The 26,165-nt window shown below is 44.2% G+C and overlaps 1 protein-coding gene across 6 annotated transcripts; it reads right to left on the bottom strand.

The window, feature by feature from the left end:
• Positions 1 to 675: 675 nt before the first annotated feature.
• On the bottom strand, positions 676 to 25,620 carry zbtb7a (zinc finger and BTB domain containing 7a). 6 transcript variants are annotated; one of them, XM_082524035.1, is made up of 4 exons: positions 25,473 to 25,620; positions 12,175 to 12,738; positions 10,454 to 11,337; positions 676 to 8,400 (listed from the first exon to the last, which is right to left on the bottom strand). In XM_082524035.1, exons 2-4 carry the CDS (start codon positions 12,658 to 12,660, stop codon positions 7,965 to 7,967), a joined length of 1,806 nt encoding a protein of 601 aa, XP_082380161.1. In that variant the 5' UTR covers positions 12,661 to 12,738; positions 25,473 to 25,620; the 3' UTR covers positions 676 to 7,964. The 6 variants fall into 6 exon arrangements, with proteins under 6 accessions (XP_082380161.1, XP_082380164.1, XP_082380160.1 ...); XM_082524038.1 differs by having other exon boundaries at positions 12,175 to 12,734; XM_082524034.1 differs by lacking the exon at positions 25,473 to 25,620 and adding an exon at positions 21,599 to 21,736.
• Positions 25,621 to 26,165: the final 545 nt, after the last annotated feature.

Below are 26,165 nucleotides of genomic sequence, written 5' to 3'. Positions count from 1 at the left end.
GGCAGCCGTTTATGAGGAAGGCCGTAAAACATAAACACATAATTTAAGAAGATCACATAGAATAAGAATGCTATGATTACACATCTTTCTAAAGGTAATTGTGTTAGCTTTGTGTTGACAGGCAGGTGTTGCTCTAACACCTTCCTGTTACAACTGTAGAATTTAAAAAGTTATTTGATAGCGAGTACTATAACACTGTACACGCTGTATAATTAACAGGCCTTTGTTTTATAACACTTCCACTTAAGAGCACTGTTTACACAAACTTGTGTCAAAACACACACACACACACACACACACACACACACACACACACACACACACACACACACACAATTATCCACACAAAGCTTTGCAACCATCATTTTTAATAGAAAGATTTTATATTCTTTAAACCAGACAACCAGATGCCAGACATTTTTGGATATATTAAAAAAAAAAAAAAAAAAAAAGGAAGAAGAACAGAACAAATAAAAGACACAAAATGGAATTATATGGTTTAGACTGTGGATTTAGTGGTCTCATGTACAATTTCTTTGTGTTGCCAAAAAGTGCAAATTCTCTGAAGAAGAAAAAAAAAAATCACCTATAGTTCACCCTGCAGCTTCCAACAGATACACACTGACAGATTTCTTAGCAATGAGCAGAAAAACAAAAGAGGTTATGGAATAAAAATCCACACTGAATCATGTAGAGAAAAACATCTGCTGCACTCTGAATATGTCTATTTATATTTTCTCGTCGCTGTCACTGGAGTTAATGGTAGAAGTGAGCAGGTATTCCACCTCTGGGATAAATTTGTGATACACAGAGCGATGCATGTGCCCAGCAACAGGAATGAAAGAAAAAAAAAAAACAGCGCGCACACACACACACACACACAGACACATGTGGAGCAGCTGTTTTCTGCTTCGTGTGATTCTGTGTAGATTTTCACTGAAATGTCCAGATTTGAGAACTGGGTCACTTTAAAATGTACATCAGAAAAAAACCAAAAAAAACCCCAACTCTATAAAGAATTATAGTAATCACAGTTAAACTCAATCTATAAATAGTAGCCTATTTGTCTTCTCTCCCACGTTAAACCATTTACTGAACTATAAATTTAATGAATGCTTATTATGATCGATAGTATTCTTTCCGCTCTACTGCAGTAATCTTGATTCGTCGTAGATGTTAAGGCCAAAACGTACGTCTGTACGGATCTGAGAATGGAAATGACGGTTATTTGACCATTTCGTCCTGTTTTTCATAATCATTTACGCTTAATATGGATACCAGATCCAACCTTTACCAACAGACAAAGAGATTCTGCAGTAGATACGACAATGCATGTTTAACATTCAGCACAGCGAGCCTTCTCAGAAAGCTTTGCAACTGTTATACAGGTTTCTGTTTCAATAAAGAGTCTCCAGAAATTAAATCAAATCACCTTTCTCCCCAAAAGATCCCAGACAGCGAACAGAGAGCAGGTGGGGGGGAGGTTTGTCCCGTACCCCCGCCACCATCACCAATGCGTGACTATGCAACAAGCTGCAAAACAGGTACATATAACAGAGATGTGTTTGTTTGTGATGAGGCGACAGCCATCTTCATTGTAGATACCAAATATTCAAGTTTTTCTTGTTTTTTTTTTTCTTATATAGTTTTTGCATTTAAATAATCAGTTGCATTGAGAAAACAAAAAGACAGGGACAAAATAACCAAAACAATATTGATAAGGATGAAATAAAAGCACACAATTTCAGGATGGCCTTTCGCAAAGTGCTTTTGTTACAATCGCAGAAGCTGATAAAAGGCAGCTTGATAGTGCTACACCGGGGCCTTTTAAACTATCTGTCTACATGTCTGTCTGTCACATAGTAGTGGGATAAAGAGGCTAGACAGACGGACAGAAACAGCCATCCGCAGAATGTCTAACACTTCCTTGTCCCTCCTCAGACGCACGACCTTGCTAAAAAGTGGGAATCACAGTATGAAGTTATGGAATGTATCCCAAACTGGTTTACGTTACCAACAAGTGAAAATGTCTCCTCTTCCATACCTCATCCACACCTCCCTCCCTTGCCAATCCCCCTGCTGAGGGTGTGTGATCTTTGATCAAAAGCCAGTCGGCAGCAAAGATGTTGACTACGAGTCCACAGAGAGGGAGAGCGATGGGAGAAGAAAGTGAGAGAACACGCAAACCCCCCTCCCCTGTGCTTTTCCAACCCCATGTCTTTTCAAGCACGCTACAGTCCGACTAATAAGACTGAATCCCAAGTGGCTTCCTTCCCTCCAACTAACAATTCACTGGATCAATATTAGATGGAGAAACAGGTTGGTCGCATCCACTTTACAAAGAGGGAACTGTTCATGCCAGTACCTTTCTGGGAATTATTACGGTAAATATTTGTATGACGAAGAAAGAAAAGACAGAACAAGAACACAGAATTTGATTAGACATACGATCAACTGAGCAGACACTGAAACCCAATGCATAGCAGTGAATTTTCCACCTGAGTAGTACTTACATAGAGACAAAAGAGATATGCAACATTCTGATGGTTGCAGTTCCCCAATGTGAACTCTGCGGTGACCTCTTTTGTGTTACGTTTCTTAGGCCACGTATTTCCCATCAGCGTAGAGGACCAACACTGAACAGTTACCTGGGCTTCCTGCTCTCATCCCTGAAAACAACATTCAGCCCTCTCCTACCACCTGGATTTGCTCCTCCCTGTATGCCAACCTTTGTATCTCCAGAGACAGAGAAAGACTCCAAGTGCAAACTGTCCCCGCTTGGCTGAGAGCAGCCAACAGACAGCAGCCTGCCTCTCTGAAGGACCCAGGGCTGTCTGTGTAAGTGCCAGAGCCACGCTGTGCATACTGCCGTACTGCATATGCTGCACTCAGCTTGCCCTGCTTCGACAGCCTGATGGAAAACGTGCAAAAAAATAAATCAGGTGTGCAGCAAAATGACGAAGCAAAGCAAACAGCCCCCTTTCTGCTGCCACGAGTCGCCATATCACCATATTAACAGTCACCCCATTCTGCTTTGTTTGATTTTTGCAGTTATCGTGCTTGTTATTGTCTTTGTTTTATGGCCTTCTCAGATAGATTTACAAAAAGTCTTTGATAATAGCACAGAAAAAAAAATAACATTTCAAGGTCCATTTGAAAGAAAAGGAAAAAACAAAACAAAACACAGTTGCAATGAAGTTCTGAGACTGTCTTGGTGCAGCCTGTGTCAGAGTAACCTTGGCCTGGGGCTGAGGCTGGGGACACACCAGCTGTGGAGCCACGGAGGCAGAGAGAGACACTAATATATCAGTTCATTCAGTACTAACTATCGTTTTAGTACGAGCCAATCAGCTTTAACAATTTGGTTTCAATGTTACAAGAAAAGTGTTTAAATGGTAAAAAAAATAAAAAAAATAGAGTTTTTTAAAATTTTTTATTCCTGTCCACATAAGGCACACTGTGGCCCTTGTGTCTGCACAATCCACCTGGTGGGAGTGAGCCTCAGCCCCACGCCGCATGACATTACCGTCTGAAAACACACACACACCACCATGAGCTCAGCACTGCCCAGTCAAGGCCACAAAGTCACCGTCTGTCTCAACCAGAGAACATTTAAACTCAGCTCAAACAGCAGAAGGTAAATGGAAATCATCCAATTCAGCAGTAACAAAAGTATTTAAAAAACACATCAGATTTTAGGATCGATAATCCGTCAGTGGACTCAACATAAGACAAAAATCTCAGAATGACAAAGAACTGGAATGAGTATCTGTGGCATCGTCAAACATTGCATCTGAGCCATCATCAGGAACGAGTAGTTTTTTTTGTTTTTTCAGAGAAGATTTGCTGCTTGCCTAAATTTTCTATATTTAGATTTTCATGTATAAAGAGCATGTATGATTGACTTCTATCAAAAAGACAAAAAAAAAAAAAAAAATCCCAAATCTCTTTTTAAGAGCCTTCAGATTAAACAGTAAAAGTAATAATCAAACATTACATTGGTAGCTTAAAATGCCCAGTGACTTAAATGAAAGCAGTTTTTTTCTCCTTTGGTGTTTATTGTTGCTGGACGTCTGTATATTTTGAATATACTATACATGATTATTTCTACGGAGGGGTTGGATGGACTCTTAATGAGACCACTGAGTATTAACCACACTGCTCTGTGCTCATGGAAACTCGCAGGCCTTTCTGAGGTCCCCTGTCCTTTTCCCATAAGCAGGACAAGGACATTTAACATTAGTGCAAACTTTTGCTCTTTCAGCTAAAGCACCACTTCCAGTGCTATCAGGCTTTTATCCATAACCCCACCCAAGCACCCATTAGCCCCACCTTCCTGGCACAACATCCCAAAACCATGACCACACACACACAACACACGCACGCGCACACTCACACTCACACTCACACCCACGTATAATTATTAGAAAAAAAAAAATAGCTGTAGCACAACACGTTATTTTAAGAAAAACGAGTGTAGACAGAAACAAAAGGCTATACATCCTTACACCTCAAATTCTATTTTCCACAAGGATACAAAGAGTGAGAGAAAGCAAACTCAAGTAAGTAGACACACATTTCTGCATATGTATTCCAGAGAAGGGCATCTGTGTGTGGCTTAGTCAGGGAGGCCCAGCCTGGAAAAATTATAGACATACTTTCAATATCTCTTGTTTACAGTAGACTAAGATGGAGGGCAAAAAACTTTGGTTAATCAACAAACAACATAAGACATTTGGGGAAACATTAAGGTCCAATGAAACATTGTGTTTAAGATGACCCACGGGTCTTGACAGGTAAAACTTCTGCCACGTCAAGATAAGTGGGTTTAGGCAGTCCAAGCCAAGTACCACGATACATGAAGATCACAAGACATTAGACTGCCCCGCTTACATCGGTCTGCCTGCAGGAGTCAAACTGTGCAATAATTAACCCCATCTTTATCATAACGAAACAACAAAAATAGAAACTAACTCTCAAGACCTGGCCAAACCCTGACAATGGCCAACAAGGGTAAACAAAGAGTTATGCAAATCTGCAACAAGAGAGCCGTGAAGTAAACAAGCAACTGTCCAATGTGTTGTTCTACAATATGGTATTTTCGCTCCTGTGGTACCGCGGACCTATTATCACTGCAGTTCCTCCGAGAACACATGTAGATTTTAGAGTAGCTGGTGAACAGATGGGGTAGACACCAAGTTTGTTTATCCAGCGTTGTCCTGAGACCCTTCAGCCTGCCAGCCAGCAATGCATGCTTGTGCACATGCATGCAAAAAAAATAAAACAATAAAAATGCATGTATGCACGCACACAGCGCTCTTTCCACTTGTCTACCTCCTCCTTCTATCCCCTTACTTTACATTAAGACGAAAAAAAAACAAAAGAAAAACAAACAAAAAAACCAATCACTAGATTTTTTACAACTAAATTCAAGTGCATTCAGTTACATGGATTGATTTACTCTTTTTTGTGTGTGTGGACCTGCCTGGCTTCTCTTGTAGAGATCGACACTCGTCTCCTCTTTTCTTTTTTGGCAGCTTGTTGTCAAAACCTGAACGAAACCAGCGAAGGAGCTCGACTTCACCATCACGCACTGAAGGAAAAGGCTGATCTCATTTGCAACTGGTTTGTTTCAAAGTACCCGTTTCGTTGACCAAAGTGCCCTCCTCAGTAACAAAGTGCAATCATGACCTGCCTCTTCCCATCCAACGTGCAAAAGGACTGATAGTTGAAAAAAAAGCACTACTGCAGAAATTACAGGGTGGGCTGGGGGAGGGGGGGCACTCTACATCACATGCATGTTCTCTTAACGCAAAAGGCTCAATGTGCTCGTATGGAAACTAAAGTTGGATTCTGGAGTTTATTATTGTTTAAGACGAACAAATCCAAACGTATGGAGTCGCTGACAATATTCAAACACATATGTCAGCTCTGGTGTTTTCCCCTTCTCTACAGGATACCTGGACCCAGTGAGCATGTGTGTGTGTTAGCGAGACAAAGTGTATTGGGGCTGGCAGCTCAGGGTGCATGTTTGAACAGGCTGTGGCTGACTCACACACGCTGATGATGTGGCCAGAGGGACCCTGGCTGCCACGCACACACACACGCACGCAAACACAGTCGCACACTAAACTGCCAGCACCAGGCGTCCTCCCCACAGTAACACCAGGCTCTAATATAATAATATCCCCTCCAGGCTGGTTCGGGGGCATTAGAGGACTACAGAGGGAGAGGGAGCGAGAGAAAAGGCCTGATTTGATCCCCTCCTGCCTGGAAACGTGGCTGAGCTGGGGGAGATTATTTTTTGGAATGCAACAGACATTGCGAGATCCCCCTCCCCTTCCCTCGATCCCCTCCCCCATCAACCAGCTGCAGCTGCGCTCCTATTTGGCCTCCCAACTTGGACAGGTATTTATTGCTCTCTTCATCATACAGGTTGCCTTACGGTTGTGTGGTCCCCAGGGCAAAAAGATTGGAATAAGCATAAACCTCCTCGCACATCAGCCCGCTTCCTTTAAATATTACCTCTCCCTCAGTTGGATATCTTTAGTAAAGCTGTGCAAACATAGAAAAAAAAAAGGTGCTCGTCTATCTCTTCGTACTCTTTGTCACTCTCTCACTCAGGCTCCTTTAACCTGCGGTTGGTTAAGTGCTACCCGCGCCTTGTCACACAAGGACAGAATCCGAAAAACTGCAAAAAGTTAAGCACATTCATTCAATCGACCCCCTCGTCCTTTGGGCAGGAACTTTACATATCAAGTGTTAAGTTTAGGACAAATGGGTGAATCAATGCTTTTTTTTTTTTCCTCTCTCATCGAACATTCATACAGTTTGTTTTGTTCACCCACAAGCTTCACTCTCTGAGAAATATGACATCAAGCCTACGAGGAAAAAAAAATGTGATTGGTAACTACAACTCAGCATTAAGAGGGGCCAATGTCATATCACCACCTGCTGTATATACATGTATACAATAATAAAGTGTCAAGTACCCAAAGCAGTCAAAAAAATAAAATGTTGAGAAACAAAAATTAAGACAAAATCAAAAGGGCGAACAAACATATTGACACTGCAGGGCTGTGAGGGATAAGAGGCCACGTAGTAAAGCCAACATGTACATTGACAATGGTAGTGCTTCAGAAACACAAACCCTCCACCCCTCGTATTCCCGAGTCCTGCAATTGGCGAGCCCCCATTAAAGTGGATTTGACTCAAAGTGAATTTGCTTTTCAGTAAGACAAGCCATAGATTCTTAAAATGCATTTTAGAGAGTAAGTAACACTTCAATCAAACCCCTGCCTCATTCTTTCTGGAACATTTAGAGAAGAAAAACTGTTGCATCAAAACTGTGGCGAGTTTTCCTTGCATATGCCATATTGTGGCAATGGTGTTTCTATGGTAACTGTACATTTCAGACCTGCAAAGAATAGAAAAAGAGTTGTTTTCATTGGGAGGATTTGTCCTCGCTTCACCCGTACAGCAGCCAGAAGGTGCTTGACAGACACCTTTCTTAGAGCTTGAAGGCTGTGAGGACAAAACCAATAAAAATCTAAATCAACTGCATAGTTGCTCAGAGTTCCTTTGTATCTATCATACATTTGCCTAAGCACATATGCCACATATGTATAAAAACCCTATTATTACAAAGAAAGAAATGACCCAGAAAGTGGACGTAATGGGTGCATGATTTGAAGCGTTCTTTGCTCTTTAACAAATAAACCAACTTAAGTGCTTGCAATTCTACGCCGTGTCCTAAGTAATAGGAGAAAGAAATATAAAGATTAGATTTTTGTGACACCCTGATTTGGTTTATAGAGGAATAGTTAGTTGTTTGTTGTAGTTTTTTTTTTGTATTTTTTTTAAATTGCCTTTGCATCTTTTACTCCTCTCTGTTCATTGGCCTGTCTCACAGGCGGTGCAGAGTGACTATGGTGTCCAGCAGTGTCCTTGTCTTCCCTGCAGTCTCAGGGCCCTGCCTCCCCTGCTAGCTCCTGCAGCTGAGGACTGTGTGCATGTGCTCCAGCAGCAACCTCCACCTCCGCTGCCGAGGTCGACTCCGATCGCCGCCTTCCCCTGATGGTATGAGACCCGGGGCCGGTGTCGGATCCGGGGCTAAGCAGGCCCACGGGGGCCTCGAGGAGCCCTGGCTCTCTCACGCGAGGTTTCCGGCCTCGACGGGAGGGGATGCCGTTGCAGCCGTCCTTCTTGAGGTGGCGGTGCAGGTGATCCGAGCGCACAAAAGTCTTAAAGCAGCTCGAGCACTGATAGGGGCGCAGGCCGGTGTGTACACGCATGTGGTTCTTCAGGTCGTAGTTGTGAGCAAAGGCAGCTCCACATTGTGTACACAGGTAAGGCTTCTCTCCTGTATGCTTCCGCATATGAACCTTGAGCTTGTCCTGCCTGAGAGGGAGAAAAATAAACACGGTCGAGTAAGAATACAAAGGCAAAAACTCTGCTGCACTAGAAGATCGGTTCACACCCATTTGAATGCACTTAGTGCACACAGCCAACTTCAGGTTCTAATCACTCGTGCAATATCACGTACAAATACATAATTAACTCAAACTATATTATTAATTCTCACACATACAGTGGCCAGCCTAAAATGCTTTGGATGGATTTATTTCCCATTTAAGAGCCATCTCCTGGATCTCCTCCAGTTCTGTGAAGGTACCCTGTCTAACTGACGAGAAGCCATAAACTTAACCTTTTAATTTGTGTAAATGCACGCAAGAGCACTATTGCTAAATGATAACAATATCAGTTTTATATCAGCGTTTTACGCCTTTTGTTAACATGTATTTGACGACAATACAACAACAATTGACAGATTGCAAAAATGTTTAATGGACACCTGAATTTCCTCTGCAGCGCAACGGTTGCAGGATAATTTGGAAAGAGCTGACATTTATTGTGAAGTAGTACTGTAGTACTGAGTGCAGCTCAAGTTTGCAGCTTATATTTATCCACAAGAGTCGTACTGGGACCGACTTCTGTAGGTGTCGCACATGAGCGAATAAAACAGCTCATGTGGAAAACTTGCTTTCCAAATTGTGAGGTCTACAACACTGCAGTCAAAACAGCATACAGCATGACTCTATATCAAAACGCATCTCATAACACAAAACTATTTGACTTTCCAATGACACCACCTACTAAACTTTATCAGACTTCTTTGGCCTTCATCTGACTCTTGTCCTTCCCTCCCCCCTTTAGCCCTTACTATCTCTCCAGCTCCGAGCTCTTAAATCGCCTAACCCTTCTGTACCGAGGGCAGAGGGCTTCTAAACAAACAAGCGTAGTTAAGACAACTGCATCTGAACACATACACACCCACCCACCCACAGGTGTGTGTATGCAAGTGCCAGGTAAGTGGATTAGCTGTCATACAAGGAAACAAATAAACCCACTGCAACGCTCAGAGGTCTGTATACCTGTGCCCTAAATAGAAATGTTAACCACGAAACGCATGTGTGTGCACACATACACAAACACACGATGCAGACGCATAGTTAGGGTGAAGCATTGGAACAAAGTGGCACACTGACAGAGGTGAATTATTTAAAGGACAGGGGTGATTTATTGCTGTGCGATGCACACTCTTAACCTTGTTCAAACAGGATTAAGATTACAGTGCCCCCTTCCCACTGCCAATCTGAATTTACGTAAATTTAGATTGGTCTTCCCTACCTGCCAGCAGAGGTTTTGGCTATTTCTAGCCAACTGTATCTATTTCCAGCACAAGTCCACTGATTAATTAATTAAAGGAACGATTTCATGGAAAAGTTAAGACTTAAATAAGAGGAAAACATGTGCACTCGAGTACCCTTCTGTAGCCTAGTCACATTTATTTGAGCAGGACATGGCAGATTTCATTAGAGAGGTAAGGGAGTGACAGAAAGAGAGAGGAGGGGGTGGTGTAACTACTCTGCTGTGGGCAATAATCAACATAACCAGAGATCAAAAGTTCACATTACTGCATTGGAGCACATAGAGCACCATCCAGCGCCTGTAATCCCCCTCTGTATCAGAGCACAGCACTTTATAGCAGCCTTCCACTAGATAACACTACCATGGCACTGCCTTCTTTTATAGGACCCCTACGTTAAAATTCCAGGACTTTGCTATGAAGGCTGTCACAATAAAACAGACCTTTACAACCCTCCAGCCCCCTCTCTCTGACCTGAAAGATTCTACGTGGCATTGTTATTAACATTCAGCTTCAATGTTATGTCGGGAAAAATCCTGGTTAGGGCCTAATCACTCCATCTTCACGTAAATACACACGCACACACACAGCTTCACAAGCTGCACTGTCTACTTAATACAAAGCTAAGTTGGTTAGCGCTAATACTCCTGCTCTTGGCTTTGTGTTTCCCCGCTGCTGGCCATTTTGTCAACAGTGTCCAAGACTATTAGCACATTAGGAAGTCTCTTCATTAATTGGGCTTACCTGGTAAAGCGCACTTTGCAGATGGCGCATTCGTAGGGTTTCTCTCCCGTGTGCGTTCTGATGTGACGCGGGAGCTTGCCTGCCCCTTGAATGACCTTGGAGCATATGGGGCACTTCTGGAAGGCCTTGGAGCGCATCTTCCGTTCTCCTCCACCCCCGCTGGCTCTCTCTCCGACCCCCCTCTCTGCTCCTACTCTGTCTTGGGCTGTACTGCCTCTTGATAACCAGAGTGATGGCACTCCCTGCGTTACAGCGGATGACGCTGTATCTTCGTGCTGTGTACTGCTAAAATAATTCAAGTAAAATTCCATGTCAGGGTCATCGCCATCTCCCTGGTCCTCACCGGTCGTAGCACGCTCCTTCTGCCTCTCGATGGAGTCCATCATCTGCTGCAGGAGGGCACTTGCTGAACCCCTCTCCGTTATCATCGCCTCCCTACAAGTGTCCTCCGTTTCGGGCTCCTGCCCCAGCCTAGAATTGTGAGGGAGGTAGAAGTGTCCGTTTTGGGACGGAGGGTAGTATGAGGACCCCAGGGTTCCTCCATTACCCTGCACCGCGTCCCCATCCTCATCTTCATCCTCATCGTCGTCTTCTTCCTCTGGTTCCTGTTTAGGGACCTGGGACAAGGCGAGGGCCAAGGGGGAGTAGTACTCGCTGGGGCCAACAGGGGCCCCGTTGCTGGGGGTGCCCCCATTACCGTGATTAAAGTGCAGGTGTGCGGTGGGCAGGTCCCTGAGCTCCGGCGTGCTGCAGCTGCTGCTCCAATGCGCCCCTCTCTGGAAGTACTCCAGATACTCCCGGGCCCGCACCCGGTTCCCCTGCTCCCTTCCTCCTTTGCCTTTCCCATCCTCATCTTCACCCTCACCTTTTTGCTCACTGCCCGCCTAAAAATAAGAACAAACGAAGTGTTACAAGCCTGTGAAAAAAAACACAAATAAAAACATAAAGAGAAGACGGACTAAAGGTAGAGGAGGAAATGCATGTTTAAAATAAAATGTTTTAAAATGTTTATCAGATACAAAAGGATGATGCGTGCAGACCTGTAGGGTCTGATGCTTTTCAGCACTGACTCGGTATCCTGGATGCAAACCGAGGCGCTCAGTACGCTCATGGGTATTAGTATGCGCAATGAGAAAATGAAAACTAATTGGCAAAGAACATTCATGCCCGGTGTATGTATAAAACGAACAATAACGCAGCACACGATCCTGTGTATGTCTTCGCTGCCGTACTCTGTAACTCTTAAAAACACCAGTCTTGAAAAAGGTTGTCAAGAGGCTTCAACTTTTGATAAAATGTAACAACAGATGCTAGAAAGCTTCCGATAATGATTTGACATCACATCATCTTATCTCATGATGTAAAGCATTATCCATGCAGTGCAGCATGTCACAGCTACACTTGATCACATTGAAATGTAGTTGCAATGTGCTGTGTCTGTACTCTGTTAAAGAGCATGCTGTCGCTCCATGAATGCTGTTGGCTCAGAATGAGTAAGCGCTGAACTAACCCCACGGCTGTGGGAGTGTGTTTGGCATAGTGAGAGAAACTGATAAAGGCCGTGATATAAGCTTCACTATGCTGAGCATTAATTGAAGTTGATGGCTTAATGACAGGGTGGCCCTTTGACCATGTGAATGAATCAGTTACTTGGATAAAGTACAGTTCATGCCTAAATTTGAATTGTGACACAAGTTACTTTAGCATTAAAAGTCTCATACCGGCGGGGAGAGCACTTTGGTGTCCAGCAGGTGTGTACAGACATCCTGGACAGGTGGGATTTCCAGGAGACGTGCAGCAGCAAGGATCTCAGCCACACTGCTGTGACTGACTGTCAGCGTGGCCGTGTAGGCAAAGTCCAGCAAAGCTCCCAGAGCCTCCGCTGTCACAAAGTCGATGTTGTAGATGTTCTGTTGGTCGGCGGCTACCCCTGACGTGAAGAGCTTATGGAAGTAGGTGCTGCAGGACGCCAGGACGGAGCGGTGAGCTGGGAACTCCCGATCTTGGGAAACCAGGAGCACGTCACACAGCAGCCCGCTGAGCCGCTGCTTGTTCAGGCTGCCCAGTATGTCTGCGCTGTGTTCAGGGAAAGGGATCCCCACAGGACCTTCTTCCGCCTCTCCCGCTCCACCTCTCCCTCCTCCACCCCCACTGCTTGCTATCCCCCTGAGCCGCCTTCCGCCCCTCCCGCCGGCTCCTAACGACATCTTCCACCAGCCTGCCGCCGAGCCGCCTAGCACAGCCCCCACCCGTGTATCCGTCCTGCCGTCTGTCCGTCTGCCTATCTGAAGGAGAGTAGAAACAGGTGGAAAAGAAAAAGAGGAAATTAGCAGACAGGTATTACATGGACGCAGAAAGAGAAACAAACATGTATTATCTGAATCAAAAGTTTGCGGAGGCCTTATTTGAAAATTATTTAAATATCAAGCACAAGAACGGAGAGCTCTCAGTTCACAGTACGCAGCTGGTAAAAATACACGCATAAAGATTTTTAAATATCTTTGGAAAAACTGCAAAAACATCTACGAACTTGGGCCATATCTGGTAGCCCAAAAATTGACAATATTGTCAAATATAAAACTGAATGTACAATTAGGGTGCCTCCATTTGAGCTTTGAAGCAACATGTGAATACAGTCAAAAGAATTTCATTTCTTAAAAATTGTCATAACCAGTCTGTAGCCTAATATGATACCATTTGAATACAGACTTTTTTCTAGGCTATGATCTTCAACCAAATAAACTGTACTGACTTTTCCAGCCGGTCAATAAAAATTTCTAATGACTCACTCATCTTTATTCATTAATTTCTTGGCAGTTCAAAAACTTCTCTGCTGCTTTTTCACACCAACATGTCGACAGTTTCTGTGAAAATACATCAAACCTTCCCAGAACCACATACATCAAAATCTTCATGACATGCTGCTCAAAATAAAAAGAGCCTGCTATAAACCTGACTGAAACCAAACTTCACCATGAGCATTTCACACTTGCCAAATTTGCTGAACGCTGTAAACAATTTACTTTGTTCAAGCAGATTGGTTACAAACTCTGTGCAAAACAGGTCTGTTACATATATTTGGTGCAAAGAATTAGATTCTAATGGTGCTGAATAAACAGTAGCCTGCAACAATTTACATTTGGGTCAACAATTGGGTGAAGATGTTTGGACTGCATCCATGCAGGTGGCTAGGAGCCCATTTCCTTGTATATACGCCCACATCTATGGGAGTGTGCATGCACTTGTGCAAGGAATCAAGTAAGAGGTCGTGGAGGACAGATAGGCAGAGGGCTGTGGGAATCAGAGTGCATGCTGGGAGCTGGGCTGTGCAGGCTATGCTCTCTGTGTCGGTGGAGAGCCAGAGAGGGAAGTGAGAGAGGTGGAGGAAAAGAGGTGGAGGGGAGAGGGGGGGGGAGGGGGGCTGCCAGAGCAGACCCTGTGGAAAAAACTCCACAGGAGGAGGAAGAGGACACGCAACAAGCTGCGAGGGAACAGTATTAAAAAGGGAGGTTGTCAATCCGGTCTGAGCTGGTTACCCCACCCTGTACTGTGTGCCAAGTTTCAGAAAAGGCCTGTCCCCTCGCTCACATGTGGGGGGAGATTAAAATGATCGACTGAAGCCTGCGCAGTGGAAGGGGGGTTTCGGCAGAACAAGCCATCCTTGATTTCTCTATGAACGCACGGGCACACAAAATACTGTAACATCAATAACATATCAAACACACACATACAGACTCCAACCCTTTCCCCCCTTCTCCATCTGCCAGGGAGACCCAGCAGGGGGCAGCGGGTGGTGGTGGGAAGCAGGGATGTGTTGCATGTGCTGCTCTCTACGAGAGCAAGGCATTGAAATGACATTCCTTCAGATCAGACCTTCTGGTGTGTTTGCACACTACACCCCACTAACAAACCTGCCAAACCTGGCTGCCTCTCCTCTTTTGTCCCAGTTCGCCCATGCTAACCTCTCCTTCTCTCTCCTCTGGAAAAATCTGATGACACACCTGAGATTTGGCAACATGTCACCTTTGTACAAATAAGCAGATGCATGTTTAAGCTTATTATGAGCAACTAAATAGGTCAATGATTTTTTTTTTTTTTTTGCATTAATTACCCAAAAATCTAAAAGCTTCTACATCCAGAGATCACACACAAGACTGATTTACGTGTTTACATCGTTGTGCTGTGTTTGATTAGTGTTAAATATGTAATGGCTCCACCATTTTTTTTATTATTTGCTGTAATTCTCTCTTAACTCAATTCAGTTTTGATAGGCAGCTGACCAGAAAGCCTCTGCAAACACTGCCAACGTCTTTCGCAAAGCTCTGATAGAAGCGGACTGTCAGACATGGCAAGAGCAAATTTTATTATCCAACCCCTCATCTGAATATGTTGAGGGAGGGGAGGGAGATGAGAGCAAAGACAAAGAGAGATGACACGGGAGGGAGAGAGCGAGCACGAGCGGTATGAGATGGAAGAAAGAGCAAGAGAAAGGGCAACCACATGGCTACCGGTCACGTCCTTCGCAGGTGGAAATAGATCTCTGTGAGCCCATCCAGACCCGAGCCAACCTGCTTCTCTCTAATACAGATCTACAGCACCTGCACTAGACCAGACAAGCTTGTATAGCACGCTATCCCCCGCACATACAAAGCTGACCCTAGGTCACGGCTTTTTGGGGTAAAGACGTTGAGCTGAGAGGAGATAAAGAAAAAAAACAAAACACACACGCATACATGCGCAAACTTGATCCAGCGCCAATGAAGCGCGGAGGCACAACTCCGCATGCAAAAGCCACCTGTCCTCAAATAAACCTACAAAGAGCACTACGAAAGAGGAAACACAGTGCAACAAACCTGATCCTGACACCTCCTCATGGCTTGAAACATTCCTTATCACTAATTCATGCCTGTGGGTGACAAGGCCCACAGCCCGGCACAAAGCAGCGCAGCAGCTGTCTGTGTCCCTGGTGCTCCCCGTCCAGGGTAGGGCCTCCTCTCAAAGCTCAGTCCATGAGCACCCAGGCCTGCTTTGCAAGTCAAACAAGTCCTTTAAAATAGGACCTACCCATCCCTTCCCCGCCCTCATCACCTTCATTTCATCTGTAATCTGCCCCTTCCCATATATCTGCACACAACGGTCGTTTTTGACTTTCTGTTTTGCTGTTGTTTCGATTGACTGTGCAGTGACCTATGCATTAAATATCTTTGCCAAGACAGTTGTACCCGATTTTAGTCTCACTCGCAGACAAACACGTTATGACGGGAAGCGCGGGTATTTAGTAAAAGCAGTAGTATTTTGGCCGAAACACATCATCTGTGAAACATACCACTCATTCCAAAATACAAAGAAACAGTCTGCGCAACCTCAGGTGGTTTTTAGATGAGAAAATATATTGCCTAATGCACACAACAACAAAAAAGCAACCGAAAAACAACCGTCAACCAAATTTCACAGCGAATACCACATCAGTATCTGTCTGTTATTCAAAACTTTCAGTTACCTCTTTCTTAAACTTGAAAAACATGAAAATTTGTAATTGGCTCATAAAAATATTACACAACTCAAAAGTGCTGAGAAATCTGCCTTTAAAAGAGAACAAGCAGAACAAACATGAGTGAATTAAAGAGCCCTTAAACTATAAATGCTAATGGAGCATGTAGCAGCCATGTTTTAAAAGTGAAATGCAGGAAAATTATTAATTTTATCTGTTTGTAGTCCTAGACTTTTTACAAGAGAACAATTATTTCTCAATTTTACTCGGGTGAAGACTTTATGCATTCACCATCTCATTCGCTATCCAAGTAACTCATTTATTAGGACCTCAAGTGTTTGTATAAAGACTCGAGGAAACTGCGGCTCCAGAAATGAAAACGTGAAAAATCTTTGCATCTGGTTGGCCCTATGGCCCCGTCTATTCTTCCATAACACTTTAAAAAAAAAAAAAAATCATATCTCTTTCTCCCTTGCCCTTATTTCACAAACTAACTCAACTGTTTTTGCCTCTATGGCAACAACCAAGGGAATCACTTTACTCAGGTCAATAAAGTTCAAGGTGGGACAAAGAGGACATCGCAAGATAACTGGAATGAGGAGGGGGGTGGCAGTTCCTAGGAAAAGTGGATTTTGATCAAGTGCCACAGCTAAGTGACTCATTGCTGCCAGCAGTGGAAGGAAACCTGATTGGTCATATTGGGAGCGAAGCAGGAAGAGAGTAAGCAACTGATAAAACTGAAGCTGCGAGGGCTGGCCTAGGCCTGGCAGCTTTCACTAGAAACTAACCATGGAAGCACTGCCAAAACATAGACACAAAGCCAGTGAAAAGGTGGTGGGTGAGGCAGGGCGTTAAACTTACAAGCTCGCTCATAACTCATGAGCACATGGAGGCCCAGGAATCCGGCTCAGATGTCAATGATAAACTCAAGAGATCTCATTCGGTTACCTGGTATAACCTGTTACAATAAGTGGAAAGGTAACCACCCACAAGTGGGGCAAAGTTTAATTTGAGGAAGCCAGCAGGGGGATTTATGATTTCCTTAAAGAGTGTTCGTGCTGCCGTACAGCTCCAGAAGAGAGACATGTAGCTGCTGTCAATGAAGTGCAGAAGCCCTCAAACTGTTCTGAATTTGCATGGTTTTATTTTCCTGACCGTTTGCACTGTAGTACTCAGACCCACAGCCTACTAAACACACAAACAAATAAAAACAAAACTGTGATTCACTTTAGCATGACACATCGAAATGACTGCTCTCGCAATGCACACAATAACAGAAGTATCTTTCTTTTTGCACCTGGACATCTTCTCTTATTAGACAGCATTTTACTTAAAGCATATGTAAATGATGTTCTGATGTAGTTTAAACTCCTGAAGTAGCAGTCTAAATAAAAAGGGACCTTCTTAAATAAAACACTGTTGCAAGCACTACAAATCTTGTTTTGTGGTCACTAAATGTAGAAAAGAAAATACCACGCTGGTAGATAATCAAATCTTTCAGATTTTGTTTTTTACAAGTAAAGCTTTAACTTCAACAATTCTTTAAAGCCAGTTACAGTTTTGTGGTTTTGATGACAATTTTGTGCCGCTGATCAGAATTATAAAACATGGTAGGGAGACTAACTTCTCTCAGGCTGCAGCATAATAAAACCACATCCACAGTCTGAGTTCCTTTTAGTGTGAGTAACATAGTTTGACACTGCCATGCTGCCAACCAGGAAGTGTATGAAAATCTAAGACGTGCCTTCAGAAACCGCACTACACCCCTACACTGCGTCGTCCGGCACAACTTGAGCTGGCCAATCGGTCGGTCCGCAGGCCCAACATGCCCCGGCTGCATCGCTCTGTGCATGCGCAGTCCAACGGGGAAAGAGGACTTCCTGTGAGTCTGTTGCAGGCGTGTAACAGAACCCGCTCTGTTATCAGATGACCAGCTCTCTGCTTGCTCGATCTCTCTGTCCCTACTGTCTGACCCCCCCTCCACGCACACACCACCGCCTCCCCCTTCCTCTCATCTGTCGCTCTCATCTCATCATTGCTCCATCTCTGTCTCAGAGTCTGCACTGCATGTATCCACCACATCACCCACTTCCCCTTTCCACTGCTGAGGAGGCAAAGCAGCGCAGACCAACCCACCCTCCCGAGTCTCACCATCCCCTAATGCATCCCACCCATCGTCTCTCTTGTTTCATTGCAAACCGATTCTCTAAATCAACGTGCGGACAGCGTCAGTTTGGTCTCATATCCTCCTTCCTGATCACTTGGCCTTTCTGCTTAATTAAAAATGAGCCTTTGGACTCTGTCCTACAGTTCTTAATATCAACTTCACAATAAATTAAAGTGTTGACAGAAGCCTGCCGCCTTCGACTATTCCATGGTTTTTACTTGATATTGAAAAACCCTCGCTTAACAAAACATTTAACTCCCCAAGTGTGGAAATTCAAGTCTAGCTTCACCCCCCCCCCCTCTGAAAAACATCTCAGCCTTTTACTCTCCCACTCTAATTTGATCAGGTTGTGTTGGCCTCTCCATAATAAATGTCCCAGAAGAGAACAGAAGAAGCCCCTTTACTCCCCCTAGACTTCAGCACAACAACAGAAAAACAACAGAGAGGGGTCTGTCTGTCTAGCCAGGCTGGAAGCTGTGGTATACTAAGCAGCTGACCAGGGGAACCAAACATTAGGGGGAAGTGAAGCTGCATTCACCATGGAGGAGGCTAACCAAACAATATGAACTGGAGATAAATGTGCAAACGCATATAAAAGAGCATGTATAGAGACGGGGCAGAGAAACAGTTTAGCACACAGCACGACAAGAAAATATCAACACGAGTGACACTAGATACTAGAGATTATGTGCCCACATGAAGAAAAAAAAAAGTAAAACTCAACAAACACAATGACTGTTACATGCAATGTACAGTACACAGCCAACATTTCACTCCGAAACGAACCCTCAAACTGCCACGGCGACATCACGCAACCTGTCTTCTCAGTCTGTCTGAACCTGCTAGTTTTGGGCCATAGTGGTGTAGGCACAAACATACAGGAATATCAAACTGTATTCAGCCTCACCGCCAAATTGATGGGTGGTGTCTTGGACCTGCCCACAGCCACTGAAGTCCCCTGCAATTCCCCTGGAGTCTATTGTTGGTAACACAGACGCACACGCATGCGTGCACACACCCATACAAACACATATGGCGTCCTAGTTTAACCTCTTGCTGGAATTCTCTTGAAATAACTATACTTTTCTGACACAGTAGTACCTAAGAAATAACACAGCACAACATCAACACAACATTTACTGTAACTAATACATACATGCATTTGTTTGTAACACTGGGCTAAATAGAAAATATCGCCTGTCACCTTCGGAGAAACATTCCAAACACTTTCCCAGCACTTGGGCGTCTTCGTGTACTGCGCTCTGCTTGTACCCTCTCCGTGCCCACACACTTAAAAAACGAGTTCAGCAAGTATGCAAAGCCAAAAAATATGCATCTGGTTATCGGGCAAAGCAGCCGAGGGTTGCTATGAAGTCTTTAAACCACGAGCCGCAAGAAAGCATTACACGGCAGACAAGATTAGAATCTGCTTTTAACAAGATACTGGTGATGAAGTGGGTGAATGGACTGCGCAGAAAACATGTCATGAGATTGACCGTGGTGCAGCTGGCTGAGAAAACCTGAAATCAAGCCACAAGAACATAAGTTCTCCAGGAGAAGGTTTCCAGAGATTATGTGCTATTTTAATATTGCATGGACTTCGCTGTGACAGCTTCCCCTACAAGCGAAAATCAGCTGTCACGAGATGTGTCACATATTCTCTTTGTCAGCAAGAAGAGATGCCACTTACTGATGATTCTCAAATAAGCTGTTGCTCAACTGCTCACCTGTACCCTGTCAGCGATCAGCGTGGTCGCGCTGCTACAGTCTAGAAAACATCTGATATGGTGGTTTTTGTGGAGTTGGTTTAACAGCCCTAAAGAAGCAGCAGTACAGGATGTGCGACTGTCTTCATCTTTTCACTCTACTAATAATAGCAGCAGAGCAATTTAATCACAGCAATAGGTAAAAAAACATTCAAAGAAAAGTGCATCTTAACAGCATAAAAATAACCCCCGTGCACAATGAGCTTAAATGGCCAGAGTTTAAAAAGTTAGCGTGGTGGAAAGGAAAAACTTTGTTTAAACAAGCAGCTATTTCTCTGTGCACAAACTTGCACTCAACAGTGACCTATTTGCCATTCTCTCCTTTATCTGCAAGTGGGTCAAGAACTCTGAACTCTGTCAAGCCCCTTTGCTCTCACCCACAACATGCTATGGCATTTATTTCCTCTGCTTGCCTCTCGTCTCCTTTCAGTGACAGCCTAAAGACCCAGTTTGTGTACGCGCGCGGGTGTGTGTGTGTGTGTGGATGCCTTTGTGGTGCTTACCAAATAGGCTGAAAATGTTTCCCGAGCCCTATCTGCCTCCCCTGCCTGCCGGCCAGCACTGCTGCCTCCGTCTCTGGGCAGGGCTAGAACTCCACCAGACAGGAAACTTACGAGTGGCCCTAGTCATACAGGCAAGCCCTTGCCTGATCCCACACAAACAGACACCTACCCCCCACCCCCCAACCACCAACACCACCCCCCTTCTATTTTCAGCCCACAACTCAGCTTTGCATCCCCCACCCTCATTGGCTTGACAGCAGCTCACTCACCACACCTCCTTGTTGGGATAGGCTGGCGGCTGTTCCCTTTCCTGGATGGCCGAGGGCAAGGCACTCTGGGATATAGAGTTCTGCAACTCCATCTGACCTGGTTTACGGTCCCTGCTGTACACTACGAGTCCCAGCTCCCTCTGCCCTCACCACCCCCACTATCTCCAAGCCTCCTCTAACGTAAGCACTCGGAGCTGAATTATACACTACAGTATGTTGCTAGCAGGCTGCCAGGTATTAAAGTACAGAGCAGCCATGTAGCAGGGCAGAGCTTCGCAGGGGGAAAAAAAAGCAACAACATTTCAGCCTCAACTGTCAGAGCAGTACTGAAGTCTTTCATCAGCTCACGCTACAGTGACATGGCAGACCCCTGAAACTCTTGCCCTAATTTGTGACTTATTCATATGGTGAGCAGTGTACCAGTGCCACTCCAACATGCCCTCCACACACAACTCACACCACACGGAGCCTTTCAATCGCTGCCATCCCCAAAAGTTGTTGCCATTGCTTTTATCATGTCCGATTGAATTATTTTTGGTTCCTCCTCCTTGTTCACTGCCCCCCCCCCCCCCATCTCTTTCTCTCGCTCTCTATCTCGAGAACCCCCCCTCCCCTACTCTCCCTCCTCCACCACCTCCACCTCCTCTAAGTGCTTCCACCTGCCTGAAAAGTTAATGCCTTGAACACATCCTATAAACTTTATCTCAAGATTCCCCAGAGGTAAAGAGCAGCACAGAGGAAGTACTTTAGAAGGATTAAAACAAAAAGAGGAACCTTAACTGGAGACTACTGCTGCGACCCACCTCTCCTCTCCTCTCTGGCCAACCCCCCCACCCTGCTCTCCTCTCTGGCCCCCTCCCTCATTCCTCTCCTCTTCTGCCCTGCTCTCCTCTGTTCGACAGGCCCAGGGCAGACAGAAGGGGGGGATGACAGGGTGTCTTTAGCTCACCTGCGATGGCCGTGGTGGTGCTTGTTGTGGGTTAGCTCAGCCCTCTCCTCTCCTCCTCTCCGGAGCTCTCTCTCCCTCTCACTGTTGTGCAGCTTAAAGCCCCGTATGCGCTAACCAAGCAGCAGCAGATCAACTCAATTCCCTTCCTGGTTTCTGGAGGGCAAAGAGGTCCCTCCCTTTCTCTCTCTCCCTCTCTCTCTCTCTTAAAGAAACAGCATCCCCCCCCTCGCTCTCTTCTCCCTCCTCCCTCCGTGGAATAAAAGTAAAGTGAAAATCATTTTGCGCTAAAACAGTTGACAGTTATCAAAGTAATAAAGTCACTCACATGTAACACCAATCATTAACCCACAGCTTCCCACTCAGCAGTTTCACAGTGAATGTCTTCCAGTGTTCCCCTCCACAGACAATCGTGTTTTCTTTCTTTCTTTCTTTCTTTTTTTTGGGGGGGGGGGAATGCTAAACAGTGTTGTAGTCCGTGTCTGTTCTCACCCGCCTCATCTCTTGCTGCTCCTTTCCTTTTCTCTGTCAGTTGAGTCGCACCCACCCATCCTATTGCCTGAGGTCATGGTGTCCCACCCCAAAAGCAAGTCTTGGCACATTCCAGCACATACACTGGGGGCTGCCAGCAACCCCCCTCTATACACATACACTCTGGCTCTGCACAGTGTTTGTGCATAATACCTGCCAGGCTCCAACAGGTGAGGTATTAGAGAAGACATTTCTAAGTGAAAACGTGTCTTACCCACTGTGGAGAACAGCGAGTTCCCGTGTGTAAATTTACAGTCCGTGTATCTGATGTTGCGCCACTTCCAACCACCCACTGGCACACCCCCTCAGTGAGAGCAAGCCAGCCATTGTACCACTGAGTGGGATGGAGCATAAGATGTATTTGATAATCGTGTTGCACCATGAACCAACCCAGCACACCTCTGAATGCACTTTTAAGCAAGATGTTTTAAGCACGCACATACAAGACACACTTTACACAATGTTGCTGTTTGTGAACAGTCTTTGAGCCACACAGGAGTCCCACAGTGTAGCAGAGCCTGACACTGACTTGGCACTGCACACATGCAGGGGAATTAAGGGCTATTTGGCAGGGTGAGGCAGTGACACACTGTCTGTCTAGAGGGCACTGTTCAGCCAATCTCCACATTAGCACGTGGGAGTTATAGCTCACAAAGTTCAGAAAAACATGTGAATTGCAGTATGTGAACCTTTGATGTTACCACTTGCTATAATTTCCAAAGCTAAGACAAGAGAATGCAGGTTGACCGGCTGTGGCCAAAGCGAAATGAAAAAACAAACAAACAAACAAAAACCAAACCAGGATATACACATTCACATAAATACATAAAATTTTCACAAGATGCCTTCTATTCAGTTTTGCCCTAATTACCCACAATGAAAATGAGTTGTTCTCAGTCCACAGCAGTCTGAGATGATGTCAGACATTTTTATAGCAATGTCGCTTTTCGGTCCAATATAAACTGGTCCTCCCCAGTGCCAGACACCCCACATCAGATCTGGATTTGTCATTACTGTCTGAATGATGGTTTTGATTATATCTCAGCAAAAAAAGAAGGCAGTTAACAAGAATTCCTGTCCACAGACTGCCATGACCTTCTTACAAAAGGTCGATATATATTTGGTAAAAGATTTCTGTGACCACAGGCATAGACTTTTTTGTATAATCTCCAGTTTAGTCTTTAGCACATTTCACATGCAGGTAATAATGCTTAGTTTAATGAAACTGGCACAGGCTATTGTGTCTGTAAACATTTTTTCTTCCTGTATATGCAGGCCCCAAAGTACACTATCAGTGTAACTTGTAACTGTGAGTTGCATGTTATTATAGCTATCGTTCAAAAGGATTTCTAATGTACTAATGAGTGGAGAGAGTGTGTTGAGAGGATGGAAGGAGCACTTTGAGGAGTGCATGAATAAAGAAAATGAGAGAGGGTGGACAACAGATGGAGGAAAGTTAGTGAATCAGGAAGTGCAGAGGATTAGTAAGGAAGTGAGGGCAGCTAAGGCATGAAGAGTGGAAAGGCACTTGGTTCAGATGACATACCTGTGGATGTCTAGAAGAGGGCAGTGGACCTTTTGACACTGTTTAACTCAATCTTAGAGAGTTTGAGCCTGAGGACTGGAGAAGAAGTGCACTGGACTGATTTTCAAGAACAAGACTGATGTGCAGAGCTGTAGTAAATACACAGGGATAAAGCTGATGAGACACACCGTAAAGCTGTAGGAAAGATTTGTTGAATCTAGGTTAAGATGAGAGGTGACGATCAGTGATCAGCAGTATGGCTTCATGCTGAGAAAGAGCCCTACAGATGTGATCTTTATTTTGAGAGTGTCAATGGAGAAGTACAGAGAAAGTCAGATGGAGCTACACTGTGTCTTTGCGGATCAGAAAAAGCAGATAATTGGCTGCTGAGAGAGGAACTGTGGCACTGCACGAGGAAGTCAGGAATGGCAGAGCAGTATGTGAGGGTAGTGCAGGACATGTATGAGGACAGAGGCAGCGGTGAGGCGTGAGGTAAGAGTGACAGATGGCGTTAAGGTGGGGGTGGGATTACATTGGGATCTGCTCTGAGCCTCTTCTTGTTTGCAGTGTGGACAGGTTGAGAGATGAGGTCAGACAGGACTCTTCAAATGAGACTGTGATCTGTAGTGAGAGTAGGTAGCATGTGGACGAGAGCCTTCAGAGGTGGAGGTATGCTCTTAGAGAAGAGGAATGACAGTCAGGAAAAGGAAGACAGAATACCTGAATGACAGGGAGACAGATGTAACAGTCAAGCTGCAAGGAGCAGATGAGTTTAAATACCTGGGGTCAGCCAACACAAGAGAGGTAAAGCAGAGAGTGCTCCATCGCAAATATAGCAAAGAATATACAACTGGATTAATGTCAGGGGATCTGTCCAGTTAATAGCATTCACTTCTGTCTTTAAAAGAATGGTTACTTAGTTACGGACCAAACACTTCTCTACCAACATTCACCGGGCATGTGTTCATGATCTTTGGTAAAATTTAATAAGGTCTCTAACTCGTTTATTCTGTTCCAGCCCAGTACGGCCACACTGCATTAGAAACACGCAGCGGGTGTTACCAAAATTTTTTCCAATGTGGGTGACCCAGAGGAAATCAGAATATTAGATCAGAAACAAACACAGTACAGAAAACCAGGACAAAAATCATTGTTTGTGTTTTTTTAGGCTCATGTGCAGCTATGTGCCTATAACGTGAAAATTGGCAGAGCCAGAAAAGTGCTTCATATAAAATAACTGTTTAATCATACACATGTAGTAAATATCTATAGTAAAATATCTAAAGTAAATTTACTCATTACGGGGAATGGGCCTTTTCAAAATTATGCATGTTCATTAACAATGTGGACACCTTTTAAAAAAAATTTTATTACTCATGTAATACTGAGTATGTTTATCTAATAAAAAACGCATAATACATTAAAATATCTAAAATAAGTAAATAAAGCTTTAAATTCAATAATATAGAATAAAATGCACATTATTTGCATACCAAATACAGTGGAACAGAAGTAATAGAGTCTGGAGCCTGGATCTGCCGAAGATTCTTCCTGTTAAAAGAGTGTTTTTCCTTCCCACTGACGCCAAGTGCTTGCTCACAGGGGGTCGTCTAATGGTTATATAATGGTTATATAAATAGAAACTGAACTGAACAGAACTAGAGCAGCCAAGCGGCGGTGCTCGGCCTCTAAGTTACTTCTGCCTCCGTTTGTTTTATTTATTTTTTTTAGCGTAGTTTCGATCTGCTTCTCAATGCTAAAGTAACACTGCCCCAAAAGTTTTTAAAAATTACATTAAAAAATATAAAGAATAAAACTTACCGCGCTGAAGTCAGCATTCAGCAGCCTGGATTCCAGTCGCCATTTAGGTGTTAACCATCAAAGTTAGCTAACTAGGCTATCCCTACTCAGGGCACTGTTGCTAGGGTTACCAGCACTGATGTACGGAATTCTGTCAGCCAATCAGAACAGCTCCACAGGCAATAATTAAGAAATACTAAAGCCATTAAGCCAATCCCACTTACTACCTGCCACTCAAAATTCAGACTATGCACTAAAAGTAAGATTTTGTAAACATGTAGCCAAATTGTATTTTTATTTCATCTTTTTTTAATCCTTAGTTACTAATTTCTTTAAAATTAATGATTAAAAGCTGAAGAAAAAGCTAGCTGCAGTTTGCATATCTTAACTATTCAAATTAAAGGGGCTACACTCTCAGGCAGTTTTATTAGACACACCTGTTAATTTCCTCTTTATCTAAACAGCCAATCACATGGCAGCAGCTCAGTGCATTTAGAAAAGAAGTCATAGTTAGGACAACCTGCTGAAGCTCAAACCGAGCACCAGGTTGGAGAAGAAAGACGATTTAACTGACTGAATGTGGCAAGGTGATTTTTCCAGACAGCCTGGTCTGAGTTCTGTAGAAATTGTTGATTTACTGCGTTTTCCCACACAACCACCATTTGCAGAGAACTGTCTGAAAAAGAGAAAATATCCAGTGAGCAGTGGTTATCT

The sequence above is a fragment of the Aulonocara stuartgranti genome (assembly GCF_965226115.1).
Source record: "Aulonocara stuartgranti genome assembly, chromosome: 23".
Lineage (NCBI taxonomy): Eukaryota > Metazoa > Chordata > Actinopteri > Cichliformes > Cichlidae > Aulonocara > Aulonocara stuartgranti.
Note: the sequence above shows the minus strand (reverse complement) of the source record. Positions and strands in the feature narration are given on the sequence as shown.